Raw genomic sequence first — 17,429 nt, forward strand, 5'->3', positions numbered from 1 at the left:
TAACACACGACTAGAACCAGCCAGCACGTGTGGGTCTCCTGACTGCAGATCAAGAGATCAAAGTGGAGGCAAGGGTTTGGGTATAGCAAACGGGACAAAAGTGGAGTATAAAGCAGACAGGGGCTGTTGCGGGGGATGCTAGCTAGGAAGGGCCAGGTGAATGGTCCCAAGCTTTTATAGGTGGTCTTTTGGGTGGGTGGTAACTGTGCCAACCTCTTGACCCACCTACCTGTTAGTCCATCCCAAAAACAATCCTATTGGTTGCATGTAGTGAGGGGTGGCTACCTAGAGGGTGGGACAATATTGTAACCTAAGACCTAACTCAAAGGATGGCATCTGGGCAAGTGTGAAAACTTGGCGTCAGGGTGCTCCCTTGAAGTGCAGATGAAGCTTGGTCATTCCTCTGGTCATAAAAGGTCCATCTGGCAGGAAACGCCAATGTAAGATAAAGCAGAGATGTGGCATACATGACTGTCAACAATTCAGCAATGGGGGCTGCTTCTTCTCAAGTTGTTGTCTTGTTGACAATAATGGAGATGTGTACTTCCTCACCAGGCTGGTAGCTGTGTAGCTGAAACCTCATTCACATGTAAGGCTTGTGCATGCACCTTCTATGTGTAGTATCACAACAGGTGATCTGTACTGCTTTCTGAGCCTATGTGTGTGTGCGTGCACAGTCCATTGTGTGTGTGGCAGCAAATATAGTTCATAAAGCAAAATATCAATCTCATTCCTTAACAAATGGCCCATCTAGTGCAACACTCTGTCACGCAGGGGCCAAAAATACCAGGTGACATCAGGAGGTACAGCAGTGGGGCCAGGACACTAGAAGCCCTCCCACTGTTGCGCCCCCCCCCCCAAGCACCAAGAATATAGGGTATCACTTGCCCCAGAGTTCCTATCTATACCTTGTGGCTAACAGCCACTGTTCCTGCTTCAGTCCTTCTGGGAGGCTGTTTCACAGCAGTTGGGCAGCAGTAGAAAAGGCCTGAGTCATAGAAGAGTGCATTCCTAGGAGTGAAGGGGCTACCATGAGACCCTGTAGTGAAGGGTGCAGTTGCTGAGTAGGTTCATACAGAGATATATTTCTTCCATTCTGTGGGCTCCTTGTCATGAAGAGTTTTAAGGTAAGCACCAGCACCCTAAGTTGGACCTGGAAAACCAGTAGATGAACCAGTGAAGAAACTCCAGGATCAATGTCATGTGGTCCTGAAGGTCAACCACCGATAACAAGCGGCTGCTGCGTTTCCCATAAGTGAACGTTTCTGAATCTTTTAAAGAATGGGTTAAAGATTGAACTGATATGAGCATCACATTTTCTTTAGGAAGGGGAGGAATCTTAGAGCTCTCCACAGCATTAGCATCTTGAAAAAGGTTTAGTACTGCCCCTTTTCCTGATACTCTAGTTTACTATGCGTAGGGAGATGGGGTTTTTTGTTCCTGATGAAGCATTAAAAATGACAGTTCCTATATGCTGGCCTGAAGTGGCACAGTGCAGAACATTGCTACCACATTACATTTTACATAGGTGGGGGGAGAAGGTGGTATGCCGTGTCTGTTCCCTTTCCTTTCCTTGCAGCTCTCCTGCTGCCCTATTTATCTTCTCTCTGCCCCCACCTCTAATGGAGCACCACAGAATCCACTGTTCCATCCCCATTGACTCCAGGACACGACATACCCTTTCTTTGTGTACAGGGCAGGTGGTTGTGTCAGAAGTGGCATGTTACACATGCCACTGTTGTGGCTGATGCCACTGTCACCTGCAAAGTTGGAGTAGCAGTAGTTAGTGGTTTTCAGGTGGCTTTCAGTCTCATGCAAGATTCCATTGCACAAGAACACTGCTTGTTACAAGCAAAATCCAGGCAGAAAAATTAGCACAATACAGTGCTTTTGGTAATTATGAAAGCAATAGGCTTCGTGAAATATCTATGATTCTTTGAGGAATAAAGGCTGTGTAAACATATTTTAAGGAGCTGCGGTGGCTCAAGTGGTTAAGACGCTGAACTGCAGGCTGTGGAAGGTCAGTAGTTCAGCAGTTCGAGACCCGAGTTGCTGCATGACGGAGTGAGCTCCCATCTCTAGTTCTAGCTCCTGCCAACCTAGCAGTTCGAAAGCAAGAAATTGCAAGTAGATAAATAGGTACCACTTCGGTGGGAAGGTAAAATAGAAACTATCTTGGCTGGACGTGACTTATGAAACACAGTGCCGTATTTTGGCTGGTGGGAGTTATTCCTGTTAATAGGATTTCTCTTCTCGGTATTTGAGAGTCGAATTAATTTGGTTTGAAAATTGAAATGGGAATTTTTTCCTGTCATTTCTGTTATATAATTTGGAAAGATAAGGTGACAGAAGAAACTGGGAAACTAAATCAGTGATGTTATGCTAATAAAACAGTGTAGTCAGGAATGAAGCGTGTGATACCTCAAGCAAATGGAAATAAACAGGAATCTAGTGGTACCTTAAAGACTCACAGAATTTTATTACAGCGTGTGCTTTCATGGACTGGGCCCATTTTTTCAGATTGCAAGCAGGTGGGCAATCTTTAAAGCCAGGTAACAGCTAGATTCAGATTAAAATAAAAATGGAATGCTTTGTTACGAAAGCATAGCAAAACTTGGAATTAACTAGACAAAACAAAATGGAGGATTCATTATATAAATGTTTTGTAAAGTAAAACAGAATTCCATTTAGATAGATCAAGATGGGTAGCTGTGTTAGTCTGTCTGTAGCAGTAGAAAAGACTAACAAAATTTGTGGTAGGGTATGAGCTTTTGTGAGTCACTGATCACTTCTTCAGATATTCAGTGACTCACGGCAGTTCATACTCTTAACACAAATTTTGTTAGTCCTTAAAATGCTGCTGGGCTCTCACAGAATTCCATTTATTGGATTTCCAAATTGATGTGAGCAATTGTAATAAATACTATTATTTTTCAGTTAGTACACATGAGTCTTTGCAGAATAATGTAACTGGGGGGTGGTCCCTTCCAAAAAGGTTGACAACTAAATTTTTACTGTGGGGAAAGGAAGCAAGGTAAGGGTAACAAGGGATGAAGATGAGTAAGTGGTGTTCCATGTACTTCTGTTTCTTTCTTGTTGTGGATGAGGACTTCTGGGCTAAGCCAAACGTTTCATGGGAAAGTGAGTTTTGAGGAGGGATTTGAAGGAAAAGAAGTGTTATTGAAGGCTTCCAGAATTAAGATAACTGAGTTACAGGAATAAAGTTCACACAGGGATATAAAGATAAATCAGGTAACAAGAGAAGCAAATGATATTGACTACAACATTTTAGATTAAGTCATGAGTTCTGGGGCCAGTTGAAATGGATTCAGACAGTACAAGAGTGAGCTTTTGATTGAAAGTCTGTGTGTTCAAAATGGCAGCTCCTCCCTCCCTGAATATAAATGTCAAAGTGAATTGTAAAGTCATCATAGCAGGCATTAAACATTCATCTCGGCAGAAGTAGCATGAAATCACCTAGCCAGGTCTTTTCGATGATATTTGTTTAAAAAATAAGAACATAAGAAAAGCCCTGCTGAATCAGACCAGTCGTCTGTCTAGTCCAGCGTCCTGTCTCACAATGGCCAACTAGTTTCTCTGGAGGGCCAACAACAGGATATAGAGGCCAAGGCCTTCCTCTGATGTTGCCTCCTGGCATGCTATTCAGAAGCTGACTGTCTTTGAATGTGGAGGTTCCCTTTAGGCACCATGGCTAGTAGCCACTGATAAACCTATCCTTTTTGAATCTATGTCTATTTTAATAGCTCACTGAGTAAACAAGTCGTTCCTTTGTCTTTCCTGAGTAAAGTATATCCTTTTGTCTGTCCTGAATGAGCTGCCCATCAACTTGAGCCTTCTGTGCAGGGAAGGGTGGAATAAAACAAAACAAAATGAATAAACATAATTGGTTGCCCTTGAGTTCTAGTATGTTGGGAAAGGGAGAACATTCTCTGTCCACTCTACCCCATGAATAATTTTATAAACCCCTATCATGTCACCGTTACTGTCCATGGGATTTTCTTGACAAAGATACTGGAGTGGGTTGCCATTTCCTTCTCCAGCGGATCACATTTTGTCTTTCTCTGCTGTGGCCTTTCCGTCCTGGGTGGCCCTCCACGCCATAGCCCACAGCCTCGTCGAACCACGCAAGCCCCCTCGCCATGTCAAGACAGCAATCCATGAGAGAGATCCTTGCTTATTTAATTTATATGCAGAGTATATCATACAAAATGCCGGCCTAGATGAATCACAAGCCAGAATTAAGATTGCTGGGGAAAACATCAACAACCTCAGATATGCAGACAATACCACTCTAATGGCAAAAAGTGAAGAGGACATCAAGAACCTCTTGCTAAGGGTGAAAGAGGAGAGTGCAAAAGTTGGCTTAATACTCAACATCAAAAAACCCGAAGATCATGGCATCCGGACCCATTACTCCTTGGCAAATAGAAGGGGGAGTCATGGAAGCAGTGACAGACTTCATGTTCCTGGGATCCAAGATCACTGCAGATGGTGACTGCAGCCATGAAATTAAAAGATGCCTGCTCCTTGGGAGGAAAGCGATGGCAAACCTAGACAGCATAATAAAAAGTAGAGACATCACCCTGCCAACAAAAGTCTGTATGATCAAAGCAATGGTATTCCCAATAGTAATGTATGGCTGCGAGAGTTGGACTATAAGGAAAGTTAAGCGCTGAAGAATAGATTTTTTTGAATTATGATGCTGGAGAAGAATCTTGAGAGTCCCTTGGACTGCAAGGAGATGGAATCAGTCAGTCCTAAAAGAAATCAACCCTGACTGTTCCCTGGAAGGCCAGATACTGAAGATGAAGCTCAAATACTTTGGCCACCAAATGAGAAGGGAGCACTCACTGGAGAAGACCCTGATGCTGGGAAAGATTGAAGGTAAAAGAAGAAGGGGACGGCAAAGGACGAGATGGATAGACAGTGTTATCAATGGAACGAATATGAAATTAAGCAAACTCTGGAGGACGGCAGAAGACAGGAGGGTCTGGCATGATGTAGTCCATGGGGTTGCGAAGAGTCGGACTCAACTCTGCGACTGAACAACAACATCATGACACCAATTAGGTGTAGATTTTCTTAAATGAAAAGTCACAGAGTCTCCAGCCTTTCCTCATAGGAAAGGTGTTCCAAGCCCTTAAACATTTTGGTTGCCCTCTTCCATGATTTTTCCAACTCTGCAATGTTCTTTTTGAGATATGGTGACTAGAACTGCACACAGTATTCCAAATGGGGCCACACCAGAGATCTATCGCAGGGGGAGTATAATACTGGCCATTTTATTTTCAATCAATCTTTTTTTAATAATCCCCAACATAGAGTTTGCCTTTTTCACTACTGCGGCACCCTTGGTTGACATTGTCATGGAGCTATCTCCTGCAACCGCAAGGTCTTTTGCCCTTTCAGTAAGTTCAGACCCATGTTAGCATATACTTTAACTGGGATTTTTTTTGTTTCCAGTATGCTTCGCCTTACACTTTATATACACTGAACTTCATTTGGCACATTGCTGCCCACTCTCCCAATTTGTGGAGATCCTCCTGGAGCTCTTCTGTTGACCTTGCTTTTCACAGTCTTGAATAATTTAGTGTTATCTGCAAACTTGTCCACTACACCAGATAATTTATGAACAGATTAAATAACCAGCCCCAATACCTATAATTGTGGGACTCCAGTGCTTACTTCCATCCATTACAATAACTAACCATTTATTTATTTATTTTATTAATTTAACTTTTACCCTGCCCTCCCACCAAGGCGGCTTACATAAAACCAGTAAAACAGTAAGCATTTAATATAAAATACATAAAACCATTTGTATATATCATTGGCGGCTCAGTATAATAAAGTGCATCCAGAACACCATCCATGGTACAACCACTTTAAATAGCTTCAGCTGGCAGGTCGGCACCGGCCACTCCTACTGGAATGCCCACTGGAAAAGCTCTGTTTTCACAGCCATGCGGAACTGCTGGAGGTCCTGCAGGGCCCTGATCGCACTCTGCTGCCATTTAACCAATTTTTAATCTATAACAGGCCCCCTCCTCTTAACTCACAACTGCTTAGCTTGCTTAGGAGTCTTTGGTGAGGTACCTTGGCAAAAGCTTTTGAAAGTCCATGTATATAATGTCTGCCGGGTCACCATTATCTACATGTTTGTTCAGTTTGTCAGAGAACTCCAAAAGATTGGTGAGGAAATACTTCCCTTTGCAGCAGCCAAGCTGATTTTGTAAACAAGAAAAGCATTTCTTTGCCATTGCATACTTTTGTACTGAGAGCTTTTGAGATCATTCTTTTTGTATATAGCTTTCTTCCTAATCTTGCTGTTTTGGCATGGAATAGGAGTTCCATTCAGTATTGCTGTTTTGATCATTTAGTCTGGATAATAAAAAATGAACTTGTTGCCTGTTCAAGTCTGAGAATAATGTCATGTGAACTTTCTTTCTAACTCGGTCTGCATCCAGTTCCAAAAGATGCACATCTGCTGAAAGCGTCTTCTAAGGGAAAAGTCATATAAGAAAAAAAAAAGTGGCTGCAATTTGGCTTCCTCTAGTTACATGTTATGGCAGCAGTCAGTATGCTGAATCTGATGAGTTAGCAGTCAGTTTGGGGGGGGGGGTCATCATATAGCAGTTGACCCACACACTCAACCCTATGCTCACTTCCTCCTAAGTTGTTGGACCATTGGCCTCTGTGATTTCCCTTTGCAAATGTATATTTACTCAAAAATATTTCCCCATGTTTGCTGATGCAGTTGTCTCTTCCATTCAGAGAGAAGGTGGGCATTGGGCAGAGTATAGGCAAAAGGGAATGATCATCTGCTAAAGTTTATCTTGAGCATTATTTCTTTTTTCTCTTTCTTTCTTAGAAGGGCGCAGGGAAAGTACAACCAAATAAATCATCCATTGCAACTTCTTTTCCATGTTCCAGACAGTGTGTTCTGCCTGTTCTCCAAATTGCTCACTCCACCTCCACCATTAGAAATTATTTGGAGAACTGGAAGGCAGAGAGAAAGTTGAGTCTTAAAAACCTGTACTGCTCTAGGCAGTTCCCAAGCCACCCTTGTAAGCATTTGGTCACTTTACCATGATTTCAAAGTGCATGTTTCATTCTGGGCAAGTATCTGATGGGCAGGGGTCGTTTCGTAGAAAAAGAGCTAGGGGAACTCATTAGCATAACTCATTAGCATATGCCACACCCCCTGACATCATCGGAAGTGTGTCATAAGGCCACACTCCCTGACATCACTGGAAGTGTGTCATAAGGCCACACACCCCGCCCCCAACGGTCCCGGCCGCCATCACCGGCCTTGCAGCTCCACTACCGAGCCCCATGAGGGGCCCGGCGGTGGACCTGCAAGGCCAGTGGGAGTGCGAAGAAGTCCCGCAAAGCCCCTCCCTGGCCCCAGGCAGGCAGGGGTGGGGAGAGGCAGGGAGGAAGCAACTTACCCTCCCTCTTCTCCTGCCTCCTCCTGGCTGAATGAGGGCCGGAAGCGGGGCAGCTGGAAGCAGGGGGCGGGGCTTCGTCATGTGCCCTGCCCCCCCCGTACCTCACCCGGGGGAACTGCATTCCCCCGCGTTCCCCCCTGAAATGACCTCTGCTGATGGGTACTGTGATGATCCTGAGCTTCTGACTGTGATCTGACTGCTGTTTTTTAAAAAGCCAAAACTGAATTTTGGGAGACAACAAAGTTTATGTCTGTTTTACGATACAAGCCACAGCTTTAAGAAGTAGCCACAGCAATGCGGAAGTTGCTTTTCCATTTGGTGGTTCCACATTGCTGAAGGCTGCATATGAATAGCACAGCTGTGTGTTCAAGCTGTGATCACATTTATGTATTAAGGGAATATATATATGCCACCTCTCCTGAAAGCAGCTTGAGGAAGCTTACAACTTAAAAATACAATCAAATCAATACAACAATAACCATGGGACTTTCTCATGGAGTCAATGCTGCCAGCCATGTGGTTTCAACTCACAGGTTTCTGCACTTTCTCTGTTGAAATATTATCTTTTCTACTTGAGGAAGGTGTGGTTACCCAGTGTTGGTGCCTGACTCAACAGTTCTAGTTGATTTGCATGATCAGAGCTAATGTAGGCCTTAAAAAAAAAGGCAGTGTTTGAAAGGGATCTATCTGTGTTTTTGTGTGATGAGGAGAAGTATGGGTTATCTGAGGCTGACAAAACTGTCTTCAACCAGGCCTTCTAGTGAGTGAGTTTATTTTGACTTTTTAATGCTTACTCTGTCTAAAAAGGCTTTTGCAGCACAGCAAACTAATGTGGGGGATTTGAACCAGAAACTTAACAGTTCACAGCTCAATCTGTTAACTATATTATATTTACTCCTACACTAATAACTGAAACTGGACCCACTTCACCTTCTTTTAGGCCAAACAGACGTCAGGGCCATTGCCTAGAATGCTTCTCAGGGAGGCAGATAAATTATTTGCTATGCATTTTGGCTTGCCTCTAGTGAGCTTTCCTGCCAGTAAAGTAATGGCATCTTCCCAAGTTTACTGTGAACTCTAGGGCAGACTATTCTGTTCCTCCTCTTGAACAGTGAAGGGGAAAACATGTTTTCTCATTTTGCGCAGGATAAAAGGCACTTCCCTCCGTGAGCTCTTCACTTGGATCCTTGCCATTAGGGAAACATGGAAATGTATCCTTCTTGTATTGCACCTTTTCGGGATGGGGGAGTTGCTCTAGATTATTTCAGCAGTTTGAGTTTTCACATGGACCATCTGGCCAGAATATTACGTGCGAATGAGAACTTGGATACAGTATTCTGATTAATGTACCTGTACTTCTCTGTTCGAAAGCAAGAAATTGCAAGTAGATAAATAGGTACCACTTCAGTGGGAAGGTAACAGCGTTCCGTGCGCCTTGGTGTTTATTCATGCCAGCCACATGACCACGGAAACGTCTTCGGACAACGCTGGCTCTTCGGCTTTGAAACGGAGATGAGCACCGCAACCCTAGAGTCGGATTCGACTGGCTTTCGAGCAAGGGAAACCTTTACCTTTACTTTTCTGTTGCTGGTAGGAAGAGCTCTCTGTTGGTGGCAGTGAGACAATATTTGGCTGTGTGTTTCCATAAGCATCTGGAGCACTGCATTGCCGTGTAAGCACAGAATTCAGCAGTATACGGCTGTCAACAGCCCCTTATCTTAAAAACAATAACACTACTTTATAGGCTGTCATGACTTTCGAGAGAGGGCTGAGAATGTTTGGTCATTGGCAGTGTTTTGTGAAATCTCTGAACAGTAAAGTGTTTAAAAATAGCTTCAACACCCTGCCAAGCTGCTTCTGGCATGCCTTCCCAATCTCCATGTCTCTTCAGCCATCTTTTCCCTTTATCCAAGTCTTCTAAGTTTACTGGAAACCCACACCTTGGAGACAGAATAAGCTGTGCAAAATAAATACAGACAAAGTTGAGCAATTTGAGCATAGTAATCGGGTTACTATCCTGGAAAACTCAGTGTTTGTTTTTGAAATTATGGATGGGTTGGGAGAGAGTCACTTTATAGGGGCTGTGTTCTGCTTGGATGGTTCCCCACGTGGTACTTTCTTCACTTTCCCCACAACAGTGGCACCATTCACACGTACCCAACCACCATGGTTTCCCCACCTTCTCTTGCTGCCCTTTCCTTCTCCCTGACAGCCTCAATTTCACTACCACAGGTGGATTCTTTCACATACCCCTGCTGTCTGAAACACTTTATTTGAGTTGCTAGGGAACCCCAAATATGGAGACCAAGACTGTTGCAAAATTGGCTGCACAAGTACAGGCAACGTTTCTCCCTTTGGAGAGATTTTTATCTCCCTCAATTAAAAAAAAAATCTTCTGACATCTTTCTGTAAATAAGGGGGGGGGTCCCCCCTCAGGACTGTTTAAAATGGCTTTTGTCTTTATCTGGCCTCATTCTGCCATTTTTTTATTTGGACTTTAAGAGGACAGTTCAGAATTAGATACAAGATACGAATTTTTCTTGGAGACTTTAATGTCCCATGTATCAGTTAACTACTGAGGAACTAAAGGATGAGGAGGAGGGTATGGTGAGGTTACCAGGTTTTCTAAGGCTTGCATGGAAAAATAGGAAATATTTTCAGTCCTCTGTCCCCAAGATTTTCTAAGATATTCACTGTCTTTGACCAATATCAGTCATCATTCTGGGATACTCACTGTTTTAGAATGATGACTGATACTGTGTTAAAGCAAGGCATTAAAATAAATATGTTCACACTGCTGCAAATCTCGGACTTGTGAAGTTAATGATTATAGCATTTCTACTGTGTTTGACTAGATTACTAAACAAGTAGTTCTCCTAGGAGCTGATGTCTGTGTTTGACTAGATTACTAAACAAGTAGTTCTCCTAGGAGCTGATGTTGCAAAAGTACTGAAAAATTAGTCTGGCTCCTATAGCCAAGGAAAATTTGTCAAGGCCGGTTACAGGTACATTTGCCAAAGAGCTGGAATTGACCCCTGTAATCTGTAGTGAACACGTACTCAGTTGCAAATGTGGGCTTGCTACTGAGTATTGTGTGAAGTGGCCTGCAAAGACAGATGCTAGCACAGTGGAAACTGGTTAAAAAACAGGTATTATGCTGTTCATCAGACCCATGGATATGTGTGGCTGCAGTTCTCTTTTTGAGAATATAACGATCCCTTCTGACTTGTCAAAGTATTTGTGCAAAATCATTCTTGTATCCTGAAACTATTTAAAATACGTGTTTTTGTGGGTACTACCCGATTCATTTGAATGTTTTGATCTGTGCACAGATTAACTAGCACCTGATGTTCATTTGCATAGCACTGAATCTGTTCTTGAAGCTATATCTTTCGTCTGGGAGGACAGGGTATAAATTCGATAAATAAATATCACAGCCCAGAAGATAGAGGGCTTGTGAAAATTTAAAGCTGAATTAGTATATTGCATATGTTAAATTCAAAAATATCTATAAGTTAATACTCCTAATACATCAGTCATAATAATTACAAAGCACCTGAGGAGTAAGCATTGGTAAAATATACAAGTCCTTTCCACAGGTTTTTCACAATGTGAATCATTCTGCTTTTGCTTGTCATTTGGCAGATGTGCAGGGTACTGAGATTGTGGTTAGCCTGTAACAGGTCACAAGAGTCCTTTGTGCTTTCAAATCCAATAGATTAATACAGCAATTCATATTGAGTCTCTTGACAGTCCAAGAAATTATCTGACCTGTAGCCCACGACCAAAATTGAAGCCAAAGTTGGCTAACATCTGTAAATTGGCACTCTTATTTCATTTCCTTATGTACAGACTTGTGTTATCTATATTGTCTTACTTTGTAGCCAGACTTGGCAAGTTGCCACTTGTCGGTTCCCGGTTAATGTTACTTTTTCACATTGAAATACACAGGGAACACTAAGGGTCTGACCCTAAAAGATGCTAATGTTTTCATATTTTCATATGCTTGTTTAACTTATGCGAGTAGGTGCGGTTCCTTGCTGTGTAGTAACTTGGCTGTCTTGGCCGGTTCGTTGAGAGAAGCCTTCTTTTCAGTTTCAGCTGTGTGGGTGCAGCAGTACCAATGTAGGACGTACCTGTGCACATGCAACAGGAACACTTTTGTGTTAATCTGTCCTAATCATTTTGTACTCCCTCATGTATAACATATGGGTAAGAAAGAGCAGGCATTGCATTCACCACAGCTGTAAGAGTTGTAGGGATTGAGGGAGCATGATGGCCTCAAGAAAGTGTTCAGTGCTTTTTGTAGGAACCAGGGCAGTTTCCAGCAGGCTCTTTACCTTGACAGCTGGTTGTCTGTGGACTGCATTGTTGGAGCAGCTGTCCCACTTTCTGTTGATTAGTCTGTGAAGAGGGCAGAGAATAAAAGCCTGGATGGTCTCGGAGTGTATTAAGAAATCCTCCCAAGTCACCTTTAGTGGAGCCCTCATTCTAAGCTGGTAACCTGAATTTGGGAAGAAGGGCTGTTAAATACTGGTTTAGATTCTGTTGTGCCATTTGGAAGAATAGCTGTTTGGGTTTGGTGCGACTCCCAGCATTTTGACTGAGCTGGCCAAGGAATTTTGAGAACTGGCTTCTGAGTGAGCCAGTGACCTGACAGATTGGATAATAGCAAATCATGCAATTGCTGCAATAAGTTCAAAAATTACAGAACAATGACAATCAAATGTAGGCTTATTCTGATGTATTATTTTAAATATCTTCTTTTATTCCATAGGTCAAATGACGAACATCTCGAGTTTCCAGAGTTCGTTTCGAGTTCTTTATCAAAATTCTGTGTTGTGGCGGTATTTTTCAAACAATCCAATAGTAGGAATCTCAATTTCCAAATGGCTATGAAATAGCTCCATTGGATTGTTTGAAAAATACCACCACAACACGGAATTTTGATAAAGAACTCGAAACGAACTCTGGAAACTCGAGATGTTCGTCATTTGACCTATGGAATAAAAGAAGATATTTGAAATAATACATCAGAATAAGCCTACATTTGATTGTCATTGTTCTGTAATTTTTGAACTTATTGCAGCAATTGCATGATTTGTTATTCTTAGATTGCTGTGCCCTCGATTGTATCACCAGATTGGATAATAGAGCAGGCTGGTCCCCTGAGGTAAATGTGAGTAAGCATCCATTCAGTTCTGGTTGAGGCATCCAGCCCTGCACTGCCTATGGAGTGGTGTCTGTGACAGCCCTCCTTGAGCGTAGCTAACAGTGACCACTGACCACTACCTGTTGGTAATCTTGGTGGCTAGTTTTCTGCCTGATATGTAGGTGTAGAGGGAAAAGATGCCTGCCTTCTTGCCTGTGCGAGATCTTAAAAACCCTGTAGAGGCCAGGATAGCAGGAAGCAGGCAGCAGTCAAAAAGCTGGCGATTTTAAACACCTATACTGGCAAGCAAGGCAATCTAGTACCAATCAAGAGGTCAGTGGGTTACCGCAAGCGTGCCATAATGTGCTGGTGGTAGTGTGTGCTGTCTAAATTGATCATGGCTTTTTGTCAGTCATGGATTAAGTGCAATGACCAGTGCCTTACAATGGCAATTCTCCCCCCCCCATTCCTCTAACACCTTTGCTTTCATCTCCACCTTTGTTCCCTTCAGCGCTTCTCTAAAATGGCACTTTCTTCTCTCTCGCTTTCTCCACAGGGTTCTGGCTAGTGTGGACGATCATCATTATACTGAGCTGCTGTTGTGTCTGCCATCATCGACGTGCCAAACACAGACTCCAAGCACAACAGAGGCAGCATGAAATTAACCTGATTGCCTATCGCGAAGCTCATAACTACTCCACCCTGCCATTTTATTTCCGTATGTACTGCATGCAAGGAGCAGGCTGCCTTTTAAAGAGTAAAGCTCATTACCCCTTTGGGTAGAACCACTGATGGGGCTCCCCAGCAAAGGTAGTAGGAATGAATGCAGACAGGTCTGGTGATGGCTGGTGGGGATGAAGTGATCATCATTGGCACCTCGAGTGACCCAGTTGTGTCTTTCGTGGTGTCAGCTTGACTGTCCTAGCTGAAGAGCCATCGTAACTTACCCTGTTCTGTTGCTAATGTGGGCAGGATATAAGTCTTATGGATAGATATCCTGACTGCATAGAGAGATGCTTGAAATGGTTTTACATCAGGTATCTTACAGCTGTGCTGGGCTCTGACTCTTTTCCAGCTTCAGCGGCTGACACAGAAGGAGGAAATGGTTTATGAAACATTTGGTCACACGCTACCCTGGGCAGCAGTGACAAAGTTGAGAGAGATTTACTTCTCACAATTTTTGGTCTGCAGCTGACATAACATAATCAGCCTCAGATAAGATGTAAAGTTCTTTGGCAAAGAGGCACTATATGTGACCTATATATGAGCATATGTATCTGCAAAACCATTGGTCCATCTAGCTTGGTATTGTCTAATCAGTGGCTCTCTAAAGGCATCCCGTCACAGGAAAACCTTTCTCAAGACCTGCTCTCCGAGATCCTCTCACTGGTTCAACCAGGGACCTTTGTCATGCAGTGCATGTACACTTTGTATTTATTTGGGGAATTTATATGCAGGATCTCCAGAAGTGTTCAAGGCAATGCACAATAATCCAAATATAAACAATTACATTAAGACAAATAACTGGTAATAAAACTAGCCAGGTCAGCTCTAGGACCGAACCACAGAGCATCTGAGATGGCTAATCCGACTTCATTTTTGCTTGTTTTATATTAAGATTTATTAGGCTCCTCTTAGAAAAAATTACATATGGCATATGTAATGCACCCACTTAAAATAGACAGGTTGGTTAGTAGGCTATGAGAGCATGTAGCCAGATACTGGCAAGGAAGAAGAAAAAGCTGAGAGTATGAATGGGGAAATAGGTACAGGAGAGAGGTAAAGGGTTATGTGTGAATGTTAATTAGTCCTTTGGAAGCTCTGCATGAGGGGGGGAGCCCAGTAGGTTCCAACCTAAGTTTCCAGTTTTAAACTGGGTGATAGAACATTGTCTCCACTTCCTCCCACACTCTACATATGAGCTTTTTGCCTAGTCCTGAGACAATTGGATGAATATCCAGTTGATCCTCCAGTTCCCATTTTTAGGGATTCCAGAAGGGAAGTTGCAAACATGCTTCAGATGACCTGTGGCTAGGAGGCATCTGGACCATATATTGCCTGCTTGTGTTATGCCGTTCTTTGCTGCATTTGCCTCATTTTCTCCATCTATAAAATGGGAGCAATGGCTTTCCTAAACCCAGTCAGGATTAAGGGGTTTTGTGGTGGTGGTCTTTTATTAGAGTAATTTCAAAGCAAGTTGACTACAAAATGCCAAAGTGTTCTGTTAAGCATCCTAATAGTGCTTTAGTTTTTAATGTAGTAAAGTAGCCTGAAAGTAACTTGTCCTCCCTGCCTCCCCATTTAGGATTTTTACCAAATTATTTACTACCTCCCTATGAGGAAATAGAGCATCGACCTCCGACCCCTCCCCCACCATATAGTGCCTTACATCAGCAATGCGTCCCGCCTGGCAGTGGCAGCGCAGCCACAGACATGAGAAACCTCCAGCCAGCCCAGACAGGCTCTCTGGCCGCAGCAGGAAGCAATAATGGAAGCCTAGACAGCGCTGCATCCTCCAGCATTGGGGGTCTGGAATCCTCTACTCCGCTAGTTGAGCGATCACCCACCAAAGAAACAAGCGGAGAGCCAAGCGGCGCAGGACTAGGAGAGATGGCTGACCGGGTGTCCTGTTCTGATAAGGAGCCAGAGTGCAAGGAGGAACTGCTTAAGGATTACAACTCTGAGAGCTTAGACCAGAACAGCGCCTTCCCTGATGCAAAGGACAAGACACCTGGCAGGCACCGACGGTTCACGGGTGACTCAGGCATCGAAATCTGTATCTGTAACCAGGACCACCACGATGGTGATCTCAAGGAGTTGGATGGGTTCCTGGACGATGGACCCATGGACTTCTGTGATAGCTGCAGTCGCCGCCCTCTGCACGGAGATGAGGAAGATGGGCTTTTCAGTGCCTCTGATGAGCAGCACCAAGAGCATAGCCACCACCACGTCCCGCGGCAGCCTGTGTGTCTGCTTCTGAACACCATAAATGAGCAGGACTCCCCAAACTCTCATGCCAACACATCCCCCAGCTAAACCAGCAGAGTCCGAAGGGAGGATCTATAAAAGGATAAACATTACTTCAACCAAAAACAAGGCGGTTCTTAAGATGCTAATTATGGGAATATAACCCTAAGTGGATGGAAGGAGGGGCAGAAGTTTCTGGGCCTTCTTTTCTAAATTGCCTCCCCTCTCTTCCATCTTACTGTAGGGGCTTAAAAGTGAGATCTTTTTTTTAATAAAAGGAAAAAAGAAACTTTTCCTATTGCTGATTTTGGTGATGGTATATTTGGTTGGCTGGTGTTTTTTAAGTTTCCAAGACTTTTATCTTATAATCAGAAAGACTTAGAACTTGTAAGAACAAGGAATACTAGTGTATTCTCCACCCCATTCCCTTTCCGGCTGTCTTCCCAGAAGCTAGTGGCATTAGATGTCCCTGGCAGTCGGTTCAGTTAGTGCTGTTGGGAGGGTTGCTATCAATCCCCTGCAGTGATCAATCCCTTGCTGTGATCTCTTGTGTGTTATTGGTTACAGCAACCTGTAGGACACTTGAAGCTGGGAACTATAAAGGACCAGTTTCTTCCAGAAAAAGTGTTTGCCTGAACCATAAAGCCTGTACAAAATTGGATGGGGAAGGGGGCTGCAGGCATTTGCCTTCTGCTTCAAGGGAAATGTATTCCTCAGCTGGTGCCTCTAAAGAGCCCAGCTATGAGTTGAGGTTCCTGGCAAAAAAGCTGCCTTCCTGGTAACTTGTGACATTTACCAGGGGCACTGCAATGCAAAAGGGCAAGTAGGGCTTTTTGACTTCAGGCCAGCATGCTAGTTTGAAATGACAGAATTTAAAAAAAAACACGAAACACACACAGAGAACAGGGCTGTCTTTTTGGCCACTGTGCCTTTAGGTTTCAGCGATGCTTGTTGAACAAATGGAGACCAGAACTCCGTCCATTGCTAAAGGATGCCTTACAGCATCAAGGTGGAAGACTTGCGCAGTATTTTCTCTTTTTTTTAGTTCAAAAGTCTAGCGAGATTCTCACAGTGACCACTGAAAAGAATTGCGTGTCTGTGTTTCTCTCTTATCTCTCTCAATAGTGGCAACTCGCTACTGTATAACGTCTGTGAGTGTGTCTGTGTGTCTGTGTGTGTGTCTGTATCTGATTGCAGGACATGCATGTGTGTTTCTTACTGGTGATATGAAACTTGCTGCTGTAAGACTGCAAAAACAAAACAAACTATGAAAAAGAACTGTAGCTTTGCTTTAAAGAAACAGTGAAGCTTTTGATAGTAACAACCCCAAGGGGGAAGAGAAAAAACCAAACATCTGAAACTAACATTCCCCAGATTGTTCCTGTGGAAGAAAACAGGCCTTAGTTTCTATAATGAGTGTGTTTCCTTCCCCCTGTTTTCCTCTTTCTTTAATTACAGTTGTCTGGGTCATTTAATGTCACAAAATGGACTTTCAATTTCAATTGCTTGAAACCAAAATCAGTTTGAAATCTGGTGTAAGCCCAAATATAATGCCTTTTTCTGATAATTCATGTCCTTGTGTCTCATTTTCTTTGTGGGGGAGAGAGTGGTTACATATCATGGTAAAAGGAGAGATTTTTTTTCTGCATTTGCAAGGTGAATTTTAAGCATAATCTGTATTATCCTGGCCATGGCTTTAACACAGGATAGTGAAATCAACATTCATGTTTAAAGTATATGCTAGCACAGGTTGGTATGTATGTGTTATTCATGTGTGAAGGGCCAGTAGAGAAGCCATTTCTGTCCTCAGCTCCTCCCTGGCTACAATGGTGCTGAAT

The 17,429-nt window shown here is 43.3% G+C and overlaps 1 protein-coding gene across 2 annotated transcripts in view; it reads left to right on the forward strand.

Annotated features, from left to right (window-relative positions):
* The window catches only part of WBP1L (WW domain binding protein 1-like), a 62,826-nt gene extending 45,679 nt beyond the window's left edge, over nt 1-17,147 (forward strand). For both annotated transcript variants that reach the window (XM_015420103.1, XM_015420104.1), the window contains exons 3-4: nt 13,181-13,342; nt 14,930-17,147. In XM_015420103.1, coding sequence (XP_015275589.1) covers nt 13,181-13,342; nt 14,930-15,660 — 893 coding nt within the window. In that variant the 3' untranslated portion in view covers nt 15,661-17,147. The remainder of the gene's footprint in view (nt 1-13,180; nt 13,343-14,929) is intronic.
* The last annotated feature ends 282 nt before the right edge of the window (nt 17,148-17,429 follow it).

Source organism: Gekko japonicus, unplaced genomic scaffold (assembly GCF_001447785.1).
Source record: "Gekko japonicus isolate JY-2015 unplaced genomic scaffold, Gekko_japonicus_V1.1 scaffold29, whole genome shotgun sequence".
Classification (NCBI taxonomy): domain Eukaryota; kingdom Metazoa; phylum Chordata; class Lepidosauria; order Squamata; family Gekkonidae; genus Gekko; species Gekko japonicus.